At 41.7% G+C, this 26132-nt stretch overlaps 1 protein-coding gene across 1 annotated transcript in view; it reads right to left on the minus strand.

The window, feature by feature from the left end:
• The window catches only part of CADPS (calcium dependent secretion activator), a 467826-nt gene that overhangs the window by 67395 nt on the left and 374299 nt on the right, over window positions 1-26132 (minus strand). The window contains 5 exon segments of the mRNA XM_029917033.1: window positions 3546-3629; window positions 4528-4602; window positions 12062-12209; window positions 16008-16163; window positions 19538-19684. Coding sequence (XP_029772893.1) covers window positions 3546-3629; window positions 4528-4602; window positions 12062-12209; window positions 16008-16163; window positions 19538-19684 — 610 coding nt within the window.

The following is a 26132-nucleotide window of genomic DNA, read 5'->3' on the forward strand; positions in this document are numbered from 1 at the left end:
ACCTAGGTACCTGCTTGACGCCCTTCCCGGCCTCCTAAAAGAACAGCGTGAGGCTACCCACCAGACAAGGACCCTTCCAAGCAGGCAACCCACACAAAAGCACATCTTGCAATCAGGGGAAATGGGCGGATAGTTGCTAATTGCGACTTCCAACTGGGCTGATCTTTCGAAAAGTTCGAAAGGCGCCTGCCTCCAGAAATCCCAGGCTGCTCCTGCTGCTGAAGCTGGGGAGGGAGGAGAGGAGGGGCACGCCTGGACGCCTCGTGGGCTGGCACGAAGAAGCCACATCTCCTCCTCCCTCCTCCTCCCTCCTCCCCCCTCCCCCCCAGCTCCTCTCCAAGAGAGGAAGCAATGCAGATGGAGACGAGAAATAAATATTCCTGCCTGCTCCGTGCCACTGCAGACGTTTTCCAAAATGTCTGGCTTGGACCATGAAATCAAGCCCACCCAGGAAAGGAGGCGCTCAGCGGGAGAAAGAGGGGGAAAGGGTGGCATATTTGTCGATACTTGTCAGCTTTCCGGGGGGCACAGCACATGGCTCATACTTGGCAGCCCCGCAGAGGTGGGGACGTGGTAAGTGCACAGTAATACTTGAAGAATTGAATCAGAAATGGGAGCAGCATTAAGGAAAGCCTTGCCAGGGCGTCGGCACCATCTCTACGCCTTTGTCCAGGGTCCCGGGACACACAGCTGGCTCCCTCATCGTTGATTTCCAGGCTCTTCCCCGCAACGCCTGCTGCCCCAGCTCAACTCTTTCCCCTTCACTCCACCCCACTCTGGCGTGATTCACACCACTGGGCTGCAGGAAGTCTTCAGAGGCCCATTGAAATTCGGGCAGGAGCTCAGCACCCACGTGTGGAGATAGATATTCCTGCCACTTCTAAGCACAGCTCGTGTTCTCCAATGCTGGAATACCAGCGGGAGATGAGAACAGGGGCTGCAAATGATAAGTGGGTGCTTTTGGCCATGGGACGGCCAAGTGTGTGGGAGAGGTGTCACTAAGGAAGGGAAGTTACAGGCCCAGCAATAAGCACCCAAGTGTTCTGCAGTTACGGGAATTCACTAGGCATGCGGCGAGGCTGCAAAATGTCTCCGAAAAGGGAGAGATGAGAGCATGCGAATTTCAGCTTGAAAACTCCTCATAGGCTGTGCTAGATCTTCTTTGTTTCTCACCCTCTCGTGAGAATCCCCCCACTCCCGGTACCATGGCCTGTGCCGCTGCCATGGACCACCTTCCACTAGTTCTCTTGGTAAGTCAGTCATTAGGGTGGGGGCCTCACGGATGGGCTGAATTCTGCTCCATAAAGAGCAGAGGGCTTTCCCGGTTTGCACTGGTTCAAGTCCAGTGCGGTGAAAACACTTGCTCAAAATGAAGACTCAAAGAAAGTGATAGCTTTTGTGGGTGTCGGGAGAATGTTTTCCAGAATAAGCCTGCCTCTTTTCACCATTTCCATGACTTCACCGAGGAATGAAAGATTATCTAATATTTCCCACTCATGTGCCCTGAATCCTTCTTTGTGAATCTTCCCCACTCATCTGCCCATCTGCCTTCCAGCGCTAAGGCAACTGCCAGTTGAATCCCACTCTCTCCAGGATGTTGCTCAGTGGTGGGGGGCAGGGAGGAAGCTGGCCGAAGACCTGGATCCCTGTCTCTACTCTGCCCATTGCTGTGTGACCTTAGACAAACTACTTTCCGTCTCTGGGCCTTGTTTTTGTTTTGTTGTTTGTTTGTTTGTTTGTCAAAGGAGTGGCTGGATAGGTATCATAGGTGGCATGTTATGGGTGGTTCTTCAGAGTGATAGTGGATAGACTTCCTGTTTCCATCCTCTGTCGCACCGCACCTTTACCACTAAATTCCAGGAACTGGGGCCACCACACTTCTGGGGTTGAGTTCATTCCTTATACCTGGGACGTTGAGAGCTCCAAAGCAAAATATCCTGGGTATGTGGATGCATGGATACGATCTAGAATTGTTTTAAATTTTTTCTGTATACATGTCCCTTAAGCCTCAGAAAAATCTAATGCAGGGGAAATACCAATGTAAGGCATATTTGGGAAGAACATGTGTGCATGCATGTTTGCATTGTATGATAATCATGTTTTATTTATGAACATGTTTTCCTCTTTTATTAAAAGTAACCTCCCTTGGTGAGAGTTACTTCGCACTAGGACTATGCTAGGATCTTGACCTTACATCATTCTCTTCCCAACGGCTCATCACAGAAGATGTTATCCACTCCTCACTCCCATACATCATGATAGTTCGGCCATAAGTAACACACATAGCAAACACCGACACCAAAATTATCTATAAGCATCCTGCCCCAAAGCCAAAAGCAAGCCCAAAGCCAAAATCAGACTCCGAGAGGATGAGACAGCTACTCAAGGTCACATGGCTGGTTGATCCTGACAACAGGATTTGAACCTGGTTCTGCCAGATCCCAAAGATGACGATGATGTGCTACCTCCTACCCTGTGCTGAGCCTCGTCTTGGCATTCAATGCCTTTCTAGGAGATTCGTCATACATTGATGCTGTTTTAAAGACCCAGGGATAATAGGTCTTAAATTGATCGCCTTTCCTGTGGCATTGTCAGAGGAAAACAGCCGGCCTCCGAGCGGGCAACAACCCTGCTATCAGAAATGGCAAGGAAAGATGCAGTCACCTTGACCACCAAGCACAAGAAGGGTGGGAGAATGAGGCGCCCCAGGCAGCCCGCTTACAGTGACCATCTCCCTCGCTCATTTACCTACAGAGAATGAGGCTGGCTTCTGCCCACAACCAAACTCACTTCTCTGCCTATGCCCGATCCTGGCACAGGATTAGAGCCCCTCACAATTTGTACGCACTCAGTCATGTGCCGCAGAGGTTGCAGAATCCGGTGCTCCCAAGCCCAGGCAGGTACATGAATGAGCGAAACGGCCAGGAGGAGGCTACAGGAAACTGGTCAACAAATGTCTGGTCACTGGGGCCCCCTGTGACCAGCTGCGGCAGACCGCTGCTACGCACGTATGCAGGCCCAGAACTGCTGGCTGTCCCTTTTATAAAGAAAGCCTGGAATGTGGACATCTCTGTGAATCCTCCTAAGTTTTAAATATAGGCAACTAATTCAGTTAAGAAAAGTTGTACCTGGCCCAGGGAGGACCAAATAACACACGTTTAAAAGCTCTATCTGACCTGTAGCTCTCTATTTGCAACATTTAAAACTTACAGCCGGGGAAATGGTAGCCCAGAAGCATCAAGTGATTTGCCTGAGAGAGCTAACGTGGGCTCAGGCCAGCAACTCTCTTTTGGATGTCTACCTATGGAGACCTATGTGTATGTGTGTGTACATGCATAGACATACATCCATATTGTACGCTCACAAGTGAAATAGACATGACTTTGGATTACCTGCTGGTGTGAAAGGTCCTGCTTATTGTTGGTGGTTGACCTTAATTCATATATATACACAAACCAACAGCAAAATCATACATTGGCAGCCCTCCCCTAAACCCAAACCCACACTAACACAAAAACCAGGCAAGGAAGAAGCTCTTTACTTACGGTAAATGACAAAAAAGAAGAAAACAAAGTCCCTTCATCATATCTGGATAGTTTTGCCAGTACTCCTTCCAAGATAGTAACGAACTAGTAAAACAGCAAAAAAAAAAAAAAAAAAAGATATATATATTATTTCAAACTCCGTTCACACTAAAGAGCAACAGTTCCCAACCAGGCAGAGACTAGCAATGACCTCACTTGGTTTTGTGTGCTATTATTTGAGTCCCACTTTTGGGGAGAGAAATAGATTGCTTTCACATAGAAATATTTGACTTATCCGGCTTTCTCTTCATTATTATGTGATTGCAAATATAGAGTGTTACAGAAGTACAAAGTGACAAAATATTATTGAGTTGCATACAGCATGCGATAATATTAAATGCACTTTTCAAAATCCAAAACTGCGCAAAGCAGTTTTTACGTTACATATTAGCACTACATTTAATCCAATCTATTTTTATTTGTATTTTATCAGTAATTTGGGGGAAACAGAAGTTTAGCACTGGCAAATATAAATGTCTTCCCATTCAGCATTACTTAGTTAAAATTCTATAATTCATGAGGGTGACTGAAATAGCTTTATCTGACTTTTATGTTTTATTATGACTCTCACTGCATGAGAAACGAGGGAAAAGGGGATTTTCAGGATGGCAGAATTCCTTATTACCGTTTAACTTTCTGTATTTAAAATCTAACTTTGTCAGCGCTGAAAAACAAAACAAACATTTTCCACATAACCTAGGGTAACGTTGGGGGACAATTTCTTATTACGTTAACACACACCACTTCATCAATTCATCTTCGCACGGCTTGCAATCATCAGAAAAAAAAATCATTCTGAGTTGCGCCTGGGTGACGGAAGATCTTGTTTCCCGAGAAATGCAAGTACCCAGCTCAACTTTTTAACGTGTTACATTTTAGTGGGAATGCAGATCTAACAAAGCAATGTTCACAATGAAACATTTCACCTGAAGCTGAAGGTTACCTTTGCAACCAAGAGTGTTATCATTTCTTTCACAGCTTCTTCAATTAGTTCATCTATTTTTGAATGGTATTGATGCTAAAGAACACAGAAAGACAAATATTAGCATGTTTGGGAGGTGAGGGCATTGCATCCGTCAATAATTTTTAGACAACACAATTTAGAAAGAAAGCCTGGCCCGCAGATGCAGTTCATTTCCATAGTCCCACATACAGCTAAGATTCTGACTCCAGGTCTTTGATGAAGAGAGATCTGAAGCTCTTTTAAAAAAAATTACCAGCCACGTGGCTCCTCACCCAAGGCTTTGGATGGCTTTGATATGTGTAGATACACACACACGATTAAAGATACATACACGCATGGATGGCTTCCTGGCCTAGTTGTATGGAACTTACAGAACAAGATACCACAATCATTTAATGCAGGGGATGAGAAGTTATCTTTGGAAAACTGCAGGGGGATGTGACTCAGAATTTGACCAAGATACTGTGACAGATTTTGCAAAAAACTCTGATAGTTGGGGTTTAATGCCTCTGAGCTCACTGGTTCTCTCTCTAGATATTGATTCAGTGTGGGGGCAAAGTGCTTTTCTTCTGAGGCCTTGTGGCAAGCCACTCATTTTCTATATTCATGGATAAGGAAACCCAGGTTTAGACCCTCTGCTAAGACTCCTGTTAAGTTTTTCAATTTCTCTAACGGCCGCTGTCGATTAAATTTAAATAGTAATGTGAAAACAAACCCCCACACAAACAAAAATCTGTGGTAAATGCCAGGAAAAAAGGAAAAACGATTTCAACAGAAAATACTGTATGCCAGTTCCGTGACATTTATTAGATCATTTTAGTATCCATTTGAATTATTCCATATTCCTTAATAAAAAATAACAATGCAAAGCACTGCTATTTGGAAAGAAAAATGCACTTACCCACTCTTTAGCAAACTTTCAGAAGGATGATTAATTAGGAATAGAAAAAAAAGGAACAGTGCAAATAAAGATTAGGACAAAAGGACACATGAGAAAATGAAAATTAAGCAAATCATTCAAAAAGCTATGAAAACATACAGAAATAATAAGTCATGGGAACGTGGTTTGATATTCTGATAACTGGCAATCAGAATTAATGAAAGTGAGTAAAGGGATATGAATTCAGTTAGTTCATTAAAAGTCACAGGGGAATTTGGTTTGTAATTGGAAGACCTAGGTAAAGTCCCAGTGCAAAGTGGAGAAATCATGTAGCCTAAGAAAATATAGTTCAGTTTCCTCATCTGTAAAAGAATAGATAATACTATTAACTGCTCAGGACCAAGGTTGGGGGAGGGGGGGAAGGGTAAACGAAAACCAAGTACAAACGCTGATTTTGGAAAGATAATGAAGCAAACCCTGTTTAAAGATATTTAGCAGGTCTGTTCTATTATTATTGTTTAGAAACCATTTCCTGGCAGTTCTACTCTCAGACTCAGAGATCTGTTTTAAAGATCAAGTGAGGGTCTAAGATGTGAGAACACCTCATAACTATAATTGCGATTCAAATACTATTTGTTCAATTTCATAAAGTAGAGGCCAAGGGCAGGGAGATATGGTCTCATTGCTCCGTCCTCTCATTTTTGTTCCCTTTCAGTTCGTTAGAGGAAAAAGAATAAAGCCAAAGGGTCCATGCTGCACAGCCCCAGCGGATCAGAACCCACATTGGCTCTACTGCTGGCTTCACAAAGGGATTTACTAGTAAGTGGCATAAACCTGAAGCTGAATGCAAAAACTATCTGCAGAATTCTGTGCTAGAAACACAAAGAAAGATGTCAGAGCAAACGAATTCAGGAATATTGACAGGGCTCCAGATTCATTTTTAGGTCTCAAGATAAGATCCAGGGTCACATGCATACTTTCCTCCTCACGTGACTGCCTCACTCTGCTTGCTTTTCTTTGGATTACTATAAGTGATCCACATTTATTAATTAGGAGACTTAACTCACTCAGAAAAGCAAGTTGTAGGCAAAATAATACAATCCGAAATATGAAATGGGGGCTTCTAACCAAGCAAAGAACATCACTGAGAATAGAAATGTTCTCTTGGAACACTTGGCTGACGTGGCGAGCAGAGCCCAGAGTAGTTGGTATCTACGTACTGGAGAGATACAGGCTCATGGTCTGAGGTGTTAGTAATGCCATCTTTTCTTGAAAAGCAAATATGCTTTCTCTTCAGGTGGGGGAACCTCAAACCTTTTCATTTTGGAAGGAATCCAAACTAAAGAATATGGAGACATGGCGGGTTTTGGGGAACCTCTTCCCGCCTTCAATTTTTCCATGACAAACTTGGCCCTGACCACCCTGCAGAGAGATGCACTGTCTCTCCCTTTCACTTTTACAAATACGGTTATCTATACTCTTGTCTACAGGTCTTTTTTTTTTTTTTCTGTCATGAAAGGGTTGTTTTGATAGATAAACAAAACTTATTTTGGGAAAGATAGTAAACCAGGGTCGAATCTGCTCTGCTTAACATGCACTACAGGAATAGATATCAAAGAGTCCCCATTTTTATACAAATACAAAATGCATGAATTGCTTTTACCAAATTCTCCCAAAACTGATTTGATTAACTAGGGTGATAGAGACAATTTCATTCTGCTGTTTCTGGGGAGATTATTTGTTCCATGCAAATGCAAAGCTCAGTGAAGGGTTGGTTATAAGTACCACGGGGGGCATCTTTCAATTACCGTCCCCACACTAACATTATCTTATCGCAAATTCTTTGGAAATCAGACGGACTATCCAATTCCATCTGCATCCCAATATGGGTACAAAGAAAAATCCTTCCTCGTTTTGCATTTTCCAGTTCCCTCTCCTGGCATCATTGGACTGACTTTACCCTAGTAGTAGTAGTAGTAATAATAATACTCATAATAATAATGCTCGTAAATTATATTCTGGAGCACTAGATCATGCTAATACCAAGGGAACTACTGATCTTCAATGGTATGGAAAGTTCGGAGTTCACTCCGCTTCTGATAAGCTAAGCTGCTGCGAATTCACAATCACTTTGTAAAAATCATTCCACTTGACTTCCTGTACTACACATTTTGCCTTGTCATGGAACAGATTGTGTGTATGTTGTCTTTCTGTGAAGACCATCTGACCTTGGAAATGAGATGAAAACACACTAGACCAAGTGAGAAACTAATACACAATTTCCTTTCTACTGGTGCTTTGCAAATTTTAATGAAAAAATAAATATTTAAGATGGAAAAGTACGGTTAACAAATGCTTCAACAGCTGCTTTTAGATGAGACTTTACCCTGGCGATGAAATTAAGGAAGTGATCTTACAAGGGGAGAATACCGTATCTATCACCTGCTGGGTCACTAGTCTAAAACACTTTGAGGGAGTTGGAATCCAGATGGAAGCTGGTATTACAACTAGATCTGGAATGTGAGCTGAATATCCCAAACTCACAGACTGAAAACTACACAAAAACATTGAACTTCTGTCTATTCTCCCAATTTCCAGTCATCTTTGGCCAATCACATTTTTACAACTCAGTTGACTTTGGAGATGAATACCCCAATTTTGCAAAGTGAGAAAAATTAAGGAAGACCATTTGTAGGAGACTTCCCATTGAAGTTCTACTCAAGGTCACAGCCAACATGGTCCCTCAAAGGAAGTGCAGATATACTGAAAATGGTATCTGGCTTTGTTCTGACTATTCTCAGTCACTTGGTATTCTAAGGTCAGCAGAGCCCTCGATTCCCATGAGCTGGTTACTTAGGTGTCTCTGATTCAATTAACTAAGGAGAAATGGCATAGCAGGTCTCTCTAGCATGGCTTGGGAAACTGAGTCTTAGGATAAGAGCCAGAAATAGAATGCAGAATTGGATGAGCCCTTAATAAAGATCATTTCGTCTGGGAGGGAGATGTGGGGGTTCAGGGAAAATAGGAAATGTTTACCAGCCTCAGTTATTGTTTTCATAAAAAAAGAATGTTCAATTATTTGAAAGATACATGAAGTGTTTTCTACTTTATCAAATAGAATAATATCCAGGAAGAAGTAGGTACTGCTGTTTAGCCTCAAAAATGTTACTATTTGAGCATACTCAAGACAATGTTCTAATCTGACATCCAGAAATTAGGGAGCTTTATCCTGTTTTGATGAGCTACATATCTCTCAAACATTATGTGTTGCATGCTATAGCTTTCATTTGATAAATGATGACAGTAAGGTTGTAACAATAAGGGAGTTGCTCTAGGTCACAGAGTTGGGCAGCTAAAGTTATAGCACCCATAAGATGTACTTATTGACTGGACAACTTGTTCTTCCAGAAAAACCAAGACTCCAAGGTTAAGCCAAGGCCATTTTACAGGAGCACAGAAGTGATTAGTGGTAAAGATAAGAACAGTCCCCTTGTGACAAAATCAACTTGCAATTTCTCATCATATATCTCCAACTGGGGTCTACAGTTTGACCTAACAAGGTCCTCATGCCCCCTGAAATGCAAAATTGTGTGAAAGTATTTTTCCCCAGAAAGTTGGTGCCATAAATTTCATCAAATTTTCAGCAGGGCCTGTGATAACAACCCCTGCCCTCCAACATACTCTACTCTTCCCAAGCCCCAGTTCAGAAAGAAAGAAGATAAGATCAGGGTGACTTGGCTTATTTGGAAGCATCACTTAGCGTCTGACTAGGTATGAGAGGTCTTTAAATGTGGCCACAACTGAGTCAATCTGAAGCCATAAGAGCTGCTGAGGGGAAAGGAGGCCAATCTAGAGCAGCCATCTTCCTCCTCCTGGAATGAGGTCATCCTTGTGAAACGCAGTGAAAATGGACATCTCAGGGAGCTTCAAGGGGAAAGAGATAAATGGAACTCCATGCAACTTAAATGGAAATAAAACTGGTTTTTTTTTTTTTGGATTACTGTGTTTTAAAGGATACTACCAAGAATATGAAAAAGGCAATTGGCAAAATGGGAGAAATAGTTGCAAATCATATAAATGATAATGGTCTAGTGTCCAGAATATATAAAGAACTCTAACAATTGAACAATACAAAGAATTTAATTTTTTAAATGGGCAAAGGATCTGGATAGATATTTCTTCAAAGGAGATGCACAAATGTTTAATATGCACACAAAAGTATGACCAACATCATTGCAAATCAAAACCACAGTGAGATACCACTGCACACACACCAGCATGGCTATAATAAGATAGATAATAAGAAGTGTTGGCTACATTGTAGGGAAATAGGATTTCTCATACATTGCTGATGCGAATATAAAATGGTGCAGTCACTTTTGAAAGCAGTTTGGCAGTTCCTCAAAAAGTTAAATGTTGAGAGACCACATGACCCAGCACAATGTCAATTCTAGGTAGATATCCAAGACAATTGAAAACATAGGTCCACGCGAAAACTTGAACATTGAGTGTTCATGGCAGTGTTCCTTGTAGTAGCTAAAAAGTAGAAACAACTCAAATGTCTATCAACTGATGAATTGGTAAATATGATGTGGTATATCCAAATAATAAAATATTATTCCGTGTAAAAAGGAGCAAAGTGCTGATATCTGCAACAACATGAGTCTAGAAAATACAATGTCCTATGAAAGAAACCAGTCACAAAAGGCCACATGAGATTCCATTTATATGAAATACTCAGAATAGGCAAGTCTTAGAGAAAGAAAGTGGAGTGGCAGTTACCCAGGGCTGGGGAGGGAGGGTTGGGCAATTATTATTAATAGGTCAGGTTTCTTTTTAGGGTGACAGAAGCGCCCTACAGTTGATAGTTGTTGTGGTTGCATAGCTTTGTGAATATACTGAAAACTATTGAATCGTATACCGTAAAAGGATGAAATTTATGGCATGTGAATTACATCTCAATTTTCAGAAAAGGAGTTCAAGGGGAGAAAAATTGAGGAGGGCCAGAAGTTTGGGAAGTTTGAATTCAAAAGGATCTAATGAGCATGAGAAACCACCAAAAGCAGGGTTTTCCAAGTGGGATCCGTGAAGCCTATGAGAGTTGAGGTGGGGAGCGAAGAAATTCAGAGGCAGAAAGGAACCTGGTGGGTTGAGCACTAGGCCCCTCTTCCTTGACCTTCCTGCCCTCCAGCTTATCCAGAGCAGTTCTAATTTTATTTGTTTCACATACTGGCCTTCTTGGTAAGGTTTAAAGAACCGATTCTGCAGCTCAAAATAGCCCGAAATAAATTAGAAGAGTGCCATCATTTTACAGATAAGAAAACTGAAGTTTAGAGAGGCTGAGTGACTTGACCAGCTTAACCCAGGACTTCCTCGGGGGACTGTCCTTCATGTGTGACCCCCAATCTTAACTCCTTTTTGGATATGAGCCTCCAGACCAACGATTCTCACGTCTCACACTGCGGTCTCCAGACCAGCCAGAAGCATCAGCATCACTGGGGAACTGGTTAGAAAAGCAAATTCTTGGGTCACACCCCAGACTCATCGGAGACTCCGTGGGGTGAGACCCAACCATCTGAATTTTAAGAAGCTCTCTCAATTAATCTGACACACACTGAAAATTTGAGAACCACTGCATTTGCCCTGAGGGCCTGGAACATAACCCCTGAGGAAATGTCCCTCAAAAGAAACTCAGTTGGGAGCAAATGCTAACAGGGGTGGCTAAGGAAGCTGATCTGTGGGGGAAAAAGGTTGGAGATGATTTTGCCAGGAAGAGAATATCACCAACCCACGTTTAAAAATGGAAGGTGCTGAAAGAGAAAATAAATAAAGAATAAGGAGCAAATATAATTTAGTAAGAATTCTGAGCATGTAAGGCTGGTATCGAAAGATCTGATTTAGGAGCAATTTATGCCAATTGGCAACAACATGAGAGTTGCCAGAAATGTTTCTGAATTAATTCTAAATTGGTATATGAATATCTAGCTGGCTTGAGGCCATCAGAGAAAAATGATCATGATAGTCTTTAATCAAGCCCAAGTTGCTGCTTCTTTCTCCTTTACATTTTAAATACCACTTTGGAATTGGAAACTTAGCAAAGGACTAACCTTTTGGTCAGGGAAGATTCACAATCAGCTCAATCTAAAGAAATTGGAAAGTCTGTGATTTCTTAAAAACTCAAAACCCGCTGGCTAGGGATAGGGTGGCAGGGTGATATAACATCATATATTCTGTAAGTTGCTTGATGCAAGGAAGTGAGCTCTCCTGCTGACCAGATGTTCCAAGTGATAAAATGTACTTCAAATGTGAAAGTGACTTACACTCTGGCAAACCAATCTTTGGGAGATAAATAAGGTCATCCCACGTCATATGACTTAAAGGACCTAAAGCAACTTTATGGCCACTCCAACTCCAGCCAAGAATCACTGGCATTCTCATTAGCACGTGCCTTCGAAATTGATTTAACAAACAGATACCAAACATTCATCTGTAGCTTAATCCACAAATGTTAGAGGCTATTTCTGAAACTAGCAGACAAGTGTAGATAGAAGGAATTTGTGAAGTTTTCTTTTACATGATGATCAATGGAGTGGGGGGAAATCTGTATTTTTTTTTTTTTTTTTTTTTTTTTACCTCTTGGCCCATTTCCATGCTGCAAAGTTTTGTTGATTGAGCTTTGGCATCAACCATAACATTAAACATGGTGCATATTGACTGTGGGACTCGAAAATCTGTTGATCGACTGGTTTTTTGCAGCTTAACTTCAAATGCAATCCTGGTTCTATTAAAACAAAGTAGGAAAAGACCAATTCAGCATTCATGGTGGCAGGTGGAGGAGACATTTTCAGAGAGGTCAGTGAAAAAGAAAATTGAAGGCTGTAATCAGTTTCAGTCGACAATGACTTCACATGTGTTCTTTTACAAATGACGTTCCCAACTGAGGAAGGCCTATTCACGGAGACAACCAAGTAAACCCTTCCTTTCTCGGCAGTCCACGGAACACCTGTAGCTCAGCGTATTTCTGTCTACAGTTTACATGCTATGGAGAACCCCAATTGCGGGAGAATGAATGAATGAACAAAAACCCAATTATAGCATATGTAAGTTCTCTCACATTGGCAAGTGCCTACCTTGAATCACTTCATTAAAAAAACAAAAAACAAAAAAGCAGCTTCTAATCTTCGAAATCTCATGGTGGGGGAAAAATCTTAAATGACATTTGTTGTTTTTTTTCTTTTGGTTTTGAAAGAGACTGAAGTAAAAAAAAAATCCAATTATTATATGGCTTTAGAGACTAAAAAAATAAGATAGGTAACTTCGGGGAGGAAAGTCCAATTAGGAGGCGTGGGAGCAGGGGACTTCCAGTATATCTGTTTGCAATGTCTATTATTTTGCAATACGAGTATATATTTTTTATAAGTGAAAATGGCGGAGGATACTTACCAATTCAATAATTGTATAATGATGGAAGCCCAAAGTGACATAATTCTGAGATAGCTCAAATTACAATGCCCGTAATGAGCTTACTGCTCACAGGAAAAACCCAGTCTGCCACAGCCAGCTGGTAATACAGGTGTGAGATTTAATCCTTGGTATCAGCATTGTAAAAGAGACCCGTTATATTGTAAAAGGTTTCAGAGAAGTGGGTCACATCATCGCATGGCTTGAAAGAAAAGCACCTGGTTCGTAAGTGGTTTTATTAAAGCTCCTCTTGTCCAATGTGTCTCTTTAGCATTGTTCACGGTCAGGTTCGGGAGATCACGCAGCCACCAGGAAAGCAGTGCTTTAAGAGGTATTTGTAGCAGTTTTCTAACAGCGCATAGGAGGACCACACAGCTAGTGAGCTCGGGAAAGGAAGCCAGCTTGCTCACACACCCTGAGTGCATCAGGGAAGCCAAGTATAATTTCTAAGGTTGGAAGCCTAGTTCTTAAGAAAAAAACTTTGGAAAAAAAAAAAACCTTAAAACACTCCTATAGATTATATGATCATGTTAAAGATAAATGTATCTTGGCTCTTAAAGGCTCGGTGCACTGAAGTAGCTTTCTAATCATGATGATCATTTTAAGCTACACTGAAAATACATCCTTTCCTGGTTTTGTGAAAAGAGGGTCTGACGCGGACTGAGTTGGACACGTCCCTGTGCTGATCTGAGGTCTGCATGCCAGTTCCGGCCCAATTTGAGAAAGGGAAGTGCTAAATCGCTCCCTTACAAGGAAGTCACCATCATCTGTTTCCATAGGAGAACTGTGCATGGCCCTGGGAGTGTGGGGCTGTGAAATGCGGAAAGCCAAATGCAAAGTTAATATGACTGAGAAGGCTCCATGGAGCAACATGCCAGGGATGGAGTGGTCACTGAGTGTTCCTGACTCCCCTGAGGGCAGGGTTAGGGTGCAATGTTGTGGTGAAACACGGTATCCAATACAGATTAGACCAGAGACTCTGTCACATGTATCGAGTGAATGGTTTAAATGTCTTAAAAACTTGGAAATGAGGAGTGCCTGATTGAAACTTTTGGATGTCACATATATGCATCTATAAAATCATGTCCTTATGTGGATGTCCTTCTAGAATGAGGGCCATTGATTCCATCCCAAAGAGGAAAGGAAGCAAAAGATCTAGGTTCCCCTCATGTGGATTCTATGTCTTCGAACGTCCAAGGACTTTTTTGTTTTACCCTCTGCCAAGTGGAGTTCGGGGGGTGATATTGGCATGTAGAGTTACAGTTGTCTGCTTTGGTGGTGGGGCCTTGATTGGAAAGGACATCCAGAAATTTAAGCATCTATCGTCAGTGGGCATGTGTCATTCACCAACTTCTGTTCATGAAAGGTTACTTCATAGCTATGTACTAAGCGTGATGCTGGGACCTGGGGAGGGACAGGAGCGCAGAGAGAATAAGATACACTCTCTGCTGTGAGTGCACCACACTCCTTGGGGTGGCTGGCCCCCAGAGATTTGCAGTAAGGGTTAAGATAAAGTCATTGTCAACCTTTCACATCCACGTGTCTCCCTACCCTACTCCAAAGACTGGTTTCTCAGAAGGGCACGTGCATCTGCATCTTTCTGTACAATTGTGTGCACAGATGGGAAGCTAGTAATTGTTCATTCTAATGTGCTACAGCCCTGAGTATAGATCAGGAGAGAATTTTTCACCACAGGGGAACTACCCCACAAGAAGTTTTTGGTGGAATGCTTTGGCCCCAGGAAAAGAGTTGCTTTTCCTGAAATGGACAGAGACCATGCAGGAAATAGTAGACTTTGAAATTCTAAGGAAACATTTTGACCTTGGGTTTGAACAATAGGCCTGCCTTCGGTTCTAAGAGTGGGAAGAAAAGAATAAAACACAAAATCTGGGTTGTCAGGACTTTAAGCTTCCAGAAGTACCATCCAACACCTGCCTAGACTCCCCGAGGCAGGTAGTTCTTCTCCTCATTCCTGCTGAGAGGCTCACCTGCCTGGGTCAGTGTTGTTCTTTTGTCCTTGCAGTTCTCAGTTTTGATGCTATTCTCTTTTCTTCCTCCAAGATATAAAACTCAGATTGCTCCCAGACAAACCCGGCCCCCGTCACCCACAACTGATCCATCACCTAAGTTATGCAACATCTGAAGATCTGGAGTGGCCTGTGCTGCCTGTGGTCTCTTTTTTTTCTTTTGAATGGAGGAAGAATAATGGAGCAATTATGAACTGGAAAAGGGAGCTGGATGTGTGTCTGGGGACAGACAGGGTGATGATAATGATGTTAAACCAGAGGAATTTCATCTCTGCGTCTGATACACAGATATAGATACTCCAAGAGGAATGATGGGCTGTGGTCTCTCATTCTTCGATGGTATGCCAAGAATGTAGCACAGCGCTTGGCAGATAGGAGGAGCTAAACAGTTTTTGTTGAATGAATGCACATTGTTCTCTTTTTCTTCTCTTCACTTTCTCAGAACATTCTACCTGGGAGCTTCAAGTGCAGCATGCTCACCTGAATCCTATATGCTGCAGCGACAAAAGAGGCAATTTGTAGGAAACCAAAATGTCGCCTGATTGATATCTAGTTAGATGGGGGGCAGGACAATTAAGAGTTGGCACACAGTAAGTGCTCAGTTCATGTATATAGAACAGACGATGTTGCGGAGGAGGTCCTGCACATTTCTTACAAGGCAATCAATTCCCGCTACCTGTACTGTATATAGTGGCTCCAGAATTGCATGTACTTCTCTTTATCCGTCTAGTAATCCCCTCCCACGTACACTTATCACTTTTGCCCTTAAATATTTATTAAGTAAATATTTTGTGTCAGATACTGCTAGATACCAGGGATACAGAGAAGAGCAAGAATGGACATGGATCCTTTCCTCATGGAGCTAAGTGAAAAAACTGGCTGCCATATTGGGTTGGGTTTGGGACAGATGTGGGGCAGGTGAACAAGAGCTAGACCTGGGTGGCCACCAATCCCGCTGACTTTGACAAGCAATCATCTTCTCCCCGCAAAAATCCAACTTATGGCTCATTTCAAGAGCGGCCGCCTACCATTCCCTGAGTCAGAGTATAGTGGGGAAGGCATGCAGAGCCCGTCAGGCCACGTAGGCTTACCTTTTGACACAAGATTCAATCATGTCACTTGCCATCAGCTTCAGCCGTTGTTCTAGGTGCTTTCCAAACTCTTCCTCGGGCCAGTGCAAATCCCGAATGAAGGTCTGAAGGGCATCGAGTTTCCAGAACAGATCTTCTGAAGTGCCTGATCCATTACTGGCAGGATAAAAATCAGAAACCAAAAGTCACCCACGGGCCTTGGGCCCTGGGAAAGCTGACACAAAGACAACCAGGAGCTATAAGGCTTACGGCAAACAGTGGCTTCAACATACAAAAACGGCGCGTGTTGGCGGTGGGGGTGGGGGCAATCTCCGCCGGCAGATTTTGAGTTTTACCATACATGACTTAGTCTGCTTTGTTCAGCCAATCATTCCAGACCAGCGAGAAGTCTGAGGAAAGGTGCTGCCCCACCATGACCAGAAGAATGATGTATGGTAAAAATCAGCCTTCTTTTAATAATCACATTAACACATGTGATGATTTAGATGAAGGCCACGGACCAGAGGGAGAAGTCAGTCCCAACAGATAATAACTACATGGCAACATGCAGTTATTAAAATTCAGGGTTTCATGCATTTCCCCAGCTCCCCTCCAGAGCGGAGGTCTTTTGGAGATTGCACAAGACTTTCAGTTTTAAAAGGACAGTGCTAACAAAGTGGTGAGCGAGGACCTGCTTTCTCTCTTGAAGAGCTAGAAAGAAACTGGGGTGACTCAAATCAAGACGAGTACACCTGGATACCTTGAGTCCAAGATTCTTGTTCAGTTTGGTTGTTATTCCAATTATCATCGACCAGCCTGATGCAGAGGCAGCCCCAGGACGAGGTGAGTTGGGGGGGGGGGTTGGGAGGGGGAGATGAGCGGACAAGGGATATTTGCAAAGCTTTAGGGCTCAAGACCTGAGCTCTTTTACCATTGCACCACCTTACCCAGCCTCCTGTACAGATGGAGAAATTGGTCTTGATTCCTCTCTGTACAACGACGTCTAAGAAACTTTTACCTGGAGCATCCCCCGAAAGCCTGTGTATGGGAAAACGCTCCACCTCTCACCCTCTTGCCCTTCTCTGGCTGGCTTTCTCTTTGGTAACAGTCCCATTTGGAGCTCTGAGGGGTGGCCACCCACCCCCCCTTCCTCGCATACCACTAATGCTAACACGGTAATTTATAAAATGTCCAACACACCATGCATTACCACTTGTTCTGACATCGTCTATAGAAACAGATGAGAGTGGGTGTTTCTATTGTGACAGATGCCAGCTGCATTGAATTAATGCTTCAGAGAGAAATATAGCTAGTGCATCAACGCATACACAGCTACTGTGGGGTGGGGAGGGGACAAACCCCCAACATGCCGAGAGGGAGCCTACGGCCTGGACCAACAGGGTAATGTTTCCAAGGACAGACCAGCCTGAGGTCAGTATGTAGATGTATCTGACACGAAGGAGCAGGTAACATGGAAACACGTCCTTAAAATGAAAGGTAGCAAAGGAGGAAACTGGAATTATGAAAAGATATAGAATCAGGCATTTCCTGCGAGTGATTGCAGATCTACGCCTTCTATTCAGATACTGCCGTGAGCACTGTTCAAAAGCGGGGGAATGCGGGCAAGTTCAGCCTTCCCCCTACCCCATCCTATGCTTGGGAAAAAGAAACCCCAACTTGGTCTAGTCTAAACCCCGTTTTGGAACTGCATGGTTGTATGTTTTAAATCATTAAGTACATATGAATGCAATAATTGGTATTTATTACAACAACATTTTGACACCCATCTGGTTTCAGAGTTTCAAAAAATTCTTCTGGGTTTTTTTTTTCTTTGAAGAGCTTATTATTAAGTTTTGACATGAGGAAAAGAATATTTTCTTTTTATTTTTAAGATAAACTGTTAATGTTAAGGCAATAGCACCAAGATTATTTTGATCGCTGAGCAGTTACCAAAATGTGTTCCCACTCATGCCTTAATTAATTGAATGGAGACCATTATCTGCTTTATTACAATGTCTTGATTCATATCTTTTCAAAAACAAGGCCACAGAGCATGCACAAAAGAAGGTAAGAAAAGCTTTCGGATCTTTATGTTTTCATTTTTAACAGATACTATCTAATCTAACTGTTGAGAGAGTCATCTTAGCATGAATATGATTTACTTTTTGTAGAAGTTTTTTTTCAGATATAAATTTTTGGAGGTCTTAGTTTACTGTTAAAAGAGAATCAGACACATCGACCATATGATTGCACTGTGAACTTGTGAGCGAACATAGGTTTTTAAAAATGTGAGGCAACTCCGAGGAGGACAAGCAGAGCAGTCACTGAATGTCCCGTTTCTACCTGGATTACTGCAAAAATAAAAATGTTGAGGGCCATCTTGATCAATGTGATTTCGACATTTCAAAACATCACTGCTAGTTTCAGATCATTTTTTATTCCTTTGATAATAACACTTCCCTTTGAAAATGTGCCAATTTATTCTTTCCAGAAAAAGCTTATCTGGCCTATAATTAGCTGTGGTCTAAGAAAAGGATCAAAGGAGGGTATAGAACCACTAAACTCCATGTCACTTATTAAATCATGCACGTGGTTTTAATTTCATTTCCCTGAGATAGAATTCAGGGGTGCTGGATCTTCTTCTCACAAAGAGAAAAAAAAGAGAGCCACTTCCCAAGCTAGAAGTGGCTGCATACCCTTGACCCTCCGAGCTGCTGCCTTTAAAAAGGTGGCCAGGCCTCCAAAAAAACACACAAAAAACCAAAAGAAAAACAAAAACAACAACAACAAACCCCATGCGTTCCTGGCATTTGTATGGATGAATGTAAAGAATGGTCCTATCCTCAGACCACAGACGACACAGTAACCAAAAAATTTAATTATTTGTCGTTCGACTCTTGCATTCTCAAATTTAGGTATCTTCTTGCTACCTAGATCCCAATGCTCCATGTTGTATTTTGACCTTGGAAAGTATCTTTACATAACATATACATTCCTAAGGCTTGATCCATTCAGAAGTTTTCATTTAGCCCTGAACATACTGTTACTATATCCTGCCATTTGCTGACACCCGAAATATGCTTTATGGTTTAAACAGTCTCTAGGAATTTTTTATTTAAAGAAAACCCCAGCTTTTAGGTAAACGTGCCTCCCTCTTAGATTTGGATCAGGCAAGAGAGGACTGGCCAGCCCATCAGAGAGGTTTCTGGGACTATTTTTTAATGGGTAACTCCGAATTTAAAAAAGAAAAACAACAACAACAATAAAACAAAACATGGGCAGACTCCTTTTGCAAAAGAATTCAGGAAGTTAAACGTAGTCCTCAAGCGTTCAGTGGGCGTAAGACAAATTGTTAGTGCTGTATATATAGCAAACGTCTTACAAACACGCTGTGTGCCAGAAATAAACAATATTGTCTCCGTATGATCAGCAAAATATGTCTAATTATCCATCTCCATCTCTGTTGTATAAAATGTATAGAAATAAACAATACATATCCATGCCAAGATCACTTAAATTTAAATTAGATCTAATGTGAACTGAATACACACTCAGCATCATATATAGCAGCCATCCATGACGGTGCCGAAAAAGTAGGCATTTGTGGGATGCCTAGAGGGATGTTAACTGGTAGATTTGGTACTTTGGGAAGGTTCACATTGGGTAGGTTCACATTGGGTAGGTTACTGGTTAAACTCCTGTGGAAGAAACAGACAGAAAGAAAAAAATACCATCACAGTGACAATGTAGATGTGGCAGAAGCACGTGACAGTTGTAAATAAATTGGCTAAGTTCACAGCAAGACAACAGTGGAAACGCAAGCAACACACTTCAGAAGACAGCTCACAGATGGGGCGCTGGGGTACAGGTCGGTATTCAGAGAGAGATGACAAAAGCTAATGGGAAAAAATTAACCACAAAGTGACTTAAAAGTGTGAAAACTTACAGACACCAATACACAATGATCACATTACATAAATGCCTCTGTGAGGGGGCTTTGGTTTCCAAGTTCACTGCCGTGAGAGTCTAGAATGTGTCTGATACTAGGAATGGGCAGTGTATGGAATTCTCGGCATTGGTGGAGCGGGGGCTGCCGGGGAAGTAACTGAGATTGATACAAATGGTGGCATACTTTCATTTTCCTACTTTCATTCATAAATTATTTTTGATGGAGACACATGTTTCTCAGGTCAGATTTTAGATCCAAGGCATAACAGGAAATGGACCCACTTGAATGCATCCTTCCCAACTGTTACTTCTGAAGACGGGTATATGTGAAATGGGGTGTCCTAGCTGATAGCAAAGATGAAGGAATTGCACCGAGAAGAAGAAGGATTAGCTTTGAGTAATTGTACAAAATGCTTAAAGAAACGTCTCCCAAACTGAGTCCAATTAAAATGGAGAAATGTTGACACACCCCAAAAAGACATCTAGGAAAAGAAAAAGATCCCAAGTTCACCTCTAATTCTAAATTCTTGGTCCACAAGTGGATTTGAAATGTTGTCTCATGGGGCACGTGGCTGGCTCAGGCGCTTGAGTGTCTGACTCTTGGTTGGGCTCAGGCCATGATGCCAAAGTTGTGGGATCAAGCCCCACATCGGGCTCGATGATTTGCATGGGGACTGCTTGGGATTCTCTCTCTGGGATTCCTCCTTCTCCCCAATTAAAATAATGTGGCTTTGTTTGAGTGGTCACACTTGGAAGTGAGATAAAAACTAGAAGAAAGAATGCAGCGGTTTGGGGGGCGCTGGAGATGTTCTATTTCTTTATTTGCGTGATTGTTACGGGCATATTCAGTTGTGCAAGTTAAGTGAGCAGCGTGTTTTTCTGCAAACAGGTAAAATTATTAAAAAGTTTAAAAATGTGACCTTGCATCAGCTTCCGGTATTTGAATGAAGACTGATTGACTGATGCGATGAAGGAGAGATGGATGACTTTATGAATAAAGAGAGAAAATAAAACAAAACAAAAACCCCAACTCGAGTCAACCATATCTCTTGGGAGGGACGGTGGCATTTACTGCTCCACGAGCTGGCACCGTGCATCTCTGCAGTGGCATTTTAAGGGTGTTCCATCCAACCAAAGTCACTGGCACGGTAGAGCCCAGCCTAACTCTGCATCTGAGAGGAGCCTTCCTGTTTAAGTGGAGTTGACAGAACTTTGGCAGGGGAGTTAAGGGTTTCTTTTTGGATCCTGCAGAAGAGTAAGTTTTGCCAAAGGAGCTCTGCCCCGGGCAAGCTGTGTTTGACTAACAGAACCCTTGCAAGGGTTGGGGCCTCTGGGCTTGCTTAGCGGGGCAAGCCTCCTGATAGGTCAGAAATCCTGGGCCGTACAGAGAGTCTGGACACCTGCCTTTCTCTACAAACAAGTTACTCCTTCACAATGGCAATCCGGATGGAAAAACCTAGAATGCAAAATTGCCAACCTAGCATTCTTTTCCTTAAGGGAAACAGGTGTCACACAGGTTTGTCCCTTAGACTTCCTGTTTTGGGAAAGCAAACTGGCTCCTTTACTTGGAAGGAAAGAGTGCGCTTTTAGAAATGGTCAGGAGAAGATTAGCTATATATGACTATTCAGTAGAAGGAACAATGGAACTTTTTCTTTGATGCTTCTCTGTTTAACAGGAGAATCTGCCTCTGAAGTGAGTCCCTGGTGGCTCTTAAACACTGCCATGTAACAAAACTGTTGGCGATTCCCATTAAGACATGTGTAAGCCTACGTAAGCAAATGTGATCATTAAATGATACACACACTGAATAATGATCAAGGAATTAGGAGATCTTCAGAGACGGCAGCCAGGCAAGTTAAAATGTCAATTCGAAGCAAATTAAAAGCAGCTAGGAATGAATAACATACAGATGTATGCAAAAGCAACTTAATTTAAACATATTAGCGGATGGTGGGTACACAAATTAGAAATGAGCTTTGTTTTGCATATGCAAATTTGAAAAATACTTATATTAAAGCATATTGTATTTGTAAAATATGACATTTTGGCTGGACTACTGCACCAGACTCATGTAGAACCATTTCCTTCATGTGACATACAATAATGCCCTACTTTTAAAAGACTAAAACGTGCTTGCTATTTCTGCATTTAGCAAAATAATATCGTGTACTATTAATGTTACTAATATTTCATTTGGATGTTAATAACTTACATTATTAGTCAAAGAGGCAATTCCAAGCATAATATACATGAGAAAAAGGAGAATTTTCTAATAGCACTCAGGTCAGATCTGCTCCAGGAGCTGCTGATGGAGGTAACAAATTGTCCTTTAGTAACTACCTAAAACAAGTCCATCACAGGCCTCATTGTGAGAGTCATAATGGGACATCTCTGGATAGTGTAAGAAGTGTGAATTGTAATCCCAACAACTGATAACATCAAAAATGAGACTCATTCTGGAGCACCTGTCTGGCTCAGTTGGAGGAATGTGTGACTCTTGATCTCAGGGTCATGGGTTTGAGCCCTGTGTTGGTTGTATTTACTAAAACAAACAAACAAACAAACAAACTTGAAAAAATTAGACTCATTCATTTTGGGCACTCTGCTAAAAAAAGGGGGGGGGTGGTGGTGACTCTTATTTAGGTCAAATGGCCTGTCTCTGGATCATTGGATTTAAAAATTCTCATCGGCTCTCTATCTCTGTCTCACATGGATAAATGTCACAAATGTGTATGACTCATTTCTAGGGATTAATAACCAGAGGTTGAGACATCTCTTACTTCTAGAATAAATTCTAATCAAGACTGTGTCTCCATGCAGAGAAGATATGGTTGGGTTTTCTCTCAAAGGCTTCTGGATGGGGTTAGATTTGAGATTCAGAACGCCTTCCACTTTATGAGCCATTTGTTGCATGAATATACCTAGTACATCTTGTCTTCTTTTGGTGTGCTAGACACTAAAGCTTTTCTTTATGATTATCCTTAGGTCCAATCCCTGCCTGGGGGTGTGGGCACTCTTTGATACCTCCCTATAGTTTAGGATGATGTTTCCCTACCTTTTATTAATTATCACCATCATATCCCCCCCTGCCTTCCCTGTGAGAGTTTCATACCACCAGTGTACTGCATATCTGTTTATGTACTGCATGTAGACCTGTGCTTTATACATTTACATAACAAGGGTAAAATTTTGTTGCCCCTCTTTCCTGCCAAGAACCAATTTTTACCAGCCTGGGAGCTGTGAAGCACCTGTTTGAAGAGTATGACCTAGGAATAAAGTTCTAAACTTCATGGGATTTTAGAACCTCCCTATCAACTTTCCAACCTTACAGCTTGCTTCCTTCCTAATCCATGCTGGCCAAAATCAAACATTCACTGTTTCTAGTTCATACCCTACTTCCCCCATATTTCTGGAAATCTTACTCTCCAAGCTATTCCCTTTGTGATTCCTCAGTTGGGATTCATTCCCTTCTACTCCATGCTCTCATCACTCTTTGTTATATTATTTGTACATTGGTAAATATTTAAAGTCATTTTTCCTGTGCGTATGTTGCTCAGACCCAGCTAGATTGAGATCCCAGACAAGAGGGTTATATCTTTTTTCTCTTTCTCATCCCCACAGTTTTTCTATTGTATCCTTGTAATTTCCAGGCTGTATAGTTCCTTAATAAAGGTCAGTCAACAACTATTTATTGAGCATCTATTGTGTTCCAGGCTCTGTTCTAGGTGCTAGGGAGGCACTGGTCACAAATGTGTATATGGGGTGAATATGGAAAATCACATTTCCAGCATGCTGGTGTTGAAAAAGCCTTGGGTATCTAAAGTCTTTGTTTTACAAAGGAGGACACTGGGGGTCAGACACTGACTTGCCCAAGGTCACCCAGCAAGTTAATGGCAGAGTCAGGAGTTCAGACTCCTCTCAGTCTGTTTCATACCAGGTCACCTACATGTCACTAAGGTGCCTTTGGTCTGATAGTTTATTAAGATATTGATATCTTTGATAATCTGGAAAATGAAGTTATTTAAAAAATACTTTTCACATGTACATCTCAGGCAGAGAGAGGTAGAATGCATTTTGAGAAACCCAGATTTTTCAGGGTGCACATGTCAAGAATAGTGTCTAGTGCAATCATTCAGAGCCCTTTTAACCTGAAATGGGTAACCATGAAGTGTGGATTCCCTGTGCCTGGAAGTGTTTAAGTGGAGATCGAGAGATGATCTGTCAAGGAAAGGGTGGTGTGGAGCAGGTAGTTGGTAGTAGTCCTGGGGAGCTTTCGATTACATGCTTTCTAAGTTTGCTTCCACATTGAAGGCCACGATTACTCAACTAACAAGGAGCCTACTCTGAAGAGCTGGTAGAAACATTGTCCATCATTGGTTAGAACCAAGGCTCATGTTCAGGGCTGCAGGGAGCATTGGGAACAGCCTGGCCAGCAACAGCCCATGACCTTGCCTAATGGATGCCTATGAGAGAGCTATGGACTCTAGCTTGTGCCTGTTCTTGACAGGCTGACAGCCTTCAGCTGTGGTTAGAAACTAGACTATGGCATTTCCCACAAATGCACTGAGATTCTGATCATGACTTCTGATCTGGCTTCAGGGACACAGAGATGCAACTGCTCCTTCTCCCTTGCAGAGATGGAAGGTCATCTTTCTGGAGAGAAGCAGCAATAGGACTTGACCATGTTACTCCTTGTATAAAATAGCTTCAGTTGTATCAAGCTCAAAGGATTATTTCTCTGTTTCATATTGCAGGTCCAGTTTTTGAAATAAGAAAATCTGAAGAATAAAGAATATTCTTGTTCTGTTTTTAGCAAACTCAATACATCAGTAGCATTTTCTTTTCAGAGCTGTTTTTCTTTAACATCTTGAATGCCAGTTTCTCTTAAAGTAAGCTTCACAATGCATTTCTCAGTCATTTTACCTATAATCACATGCCTGTAATCACAACTTTTGAAAAATGGAAGACCAGAGCTATCTAACAATCATTTGAGGGAAAGGCTGTGTGTGTATGTGTGTGTGTGTGTGTGTGTGTGTGTTGTGTATGTATCTGTGTGTATGCATGCGTGCATCTCTGTGTGTGTGTGAGTGTACTGGAGGAACACATAGTAAAATTAGAGAAGGCTGAACAAACTAAATCTATTTACCTAAGTCAGTTTCCAGTTTCTGAGTAAACATAATAAAAAAATTACAAAAAGATCATTCTTTACTTGGAAAAAAAATACAAAAAAGAAAATGAATCTCTGCTTCTTCACTAGTGGTCAGATAAGAGTTTGTACTTTCTCTTCACGTGATAAGAAGTATAGAGAGACTCACTGTTAGCACATAAAAGCATGTCCCAAGCTCCTTTTGCCCTTCATATTGTGCTGGTCATTCTGCAAATCTGTCCTAGCATCCATATTCTGTTTACAAATCAGCTAATAAAATGTGTGTGGGTTCAAAGAATTGTAACTTCATGTATGTTTTTGTTGGCACTTTCAAATATCCATATACTCCAAAAGGTATGTACTATTTACCATGAACTGAACAGGCCACAATCACAGTCACTAACCAAGAGCAGTTTGAGACAGCAAAAAGCTACTTGAGGAAAAAAAAAAACCCCACATCTACATAAAACATTCCCAGGCTATTATTCACAACTATTAATCCTTCACTAATGATCAGATCTTTCAATTACTGATCCAAGCGATCAAACTTTATTCTTTTAATCATTAAAAAAGAAATCCCCAATAAAACCCTCCCTAACACTTCTTTTTGTGAAAATAATTTTGATTCTACCCTTATTTCTGATGGTATTGAGAATATTTAGTGCTTCAAGAGGAAGAGCAGATATTTGCTCGGAGAATTTAGCAGATTATAAAATGACATCAGTGACATTCTCCCAGAGCTTCATGACAATTCTCAGACACCGAGTAGGGACATTTTAAAAAGTCAGTTTTGTAGAGGGGAAAACAGTTTGAGTTTCAAAGCCTTGCCTTCTGGCTGGTAAGTGGAGGGCAAAGCCCTTAACTCTGGGGCCCTTTAGTCAATAGTGACAGAAACCAATCATTTCCTCCCATGTTTGGTAGTAACAGCATCTGCATTTAAACCCACGTACGTAAAAGCTATTTCAAGATCATTACTATTTTGAAAATGTGAATATTACTCATTTGAACCTTTTCCTTTTCTTGGCTGTTCTCCACAACACAACTATCTTGA

Source organism: Suricata suricatta, chromosome 12, assembly GCF_006229205.1.
Source record: "Suricata suricatta isolate VVHF042 chromosome 12, meerkat_22Aug2017_6uvM2_HiC, whole genome shotgun sequence".
In the NCBI taxonomy this organism is placed as follows: Eukaryota; Metazoa; Chordata; class Mammalia; order Carnivora; family Herpestidae; genus Suricata; species Suricata suricatta.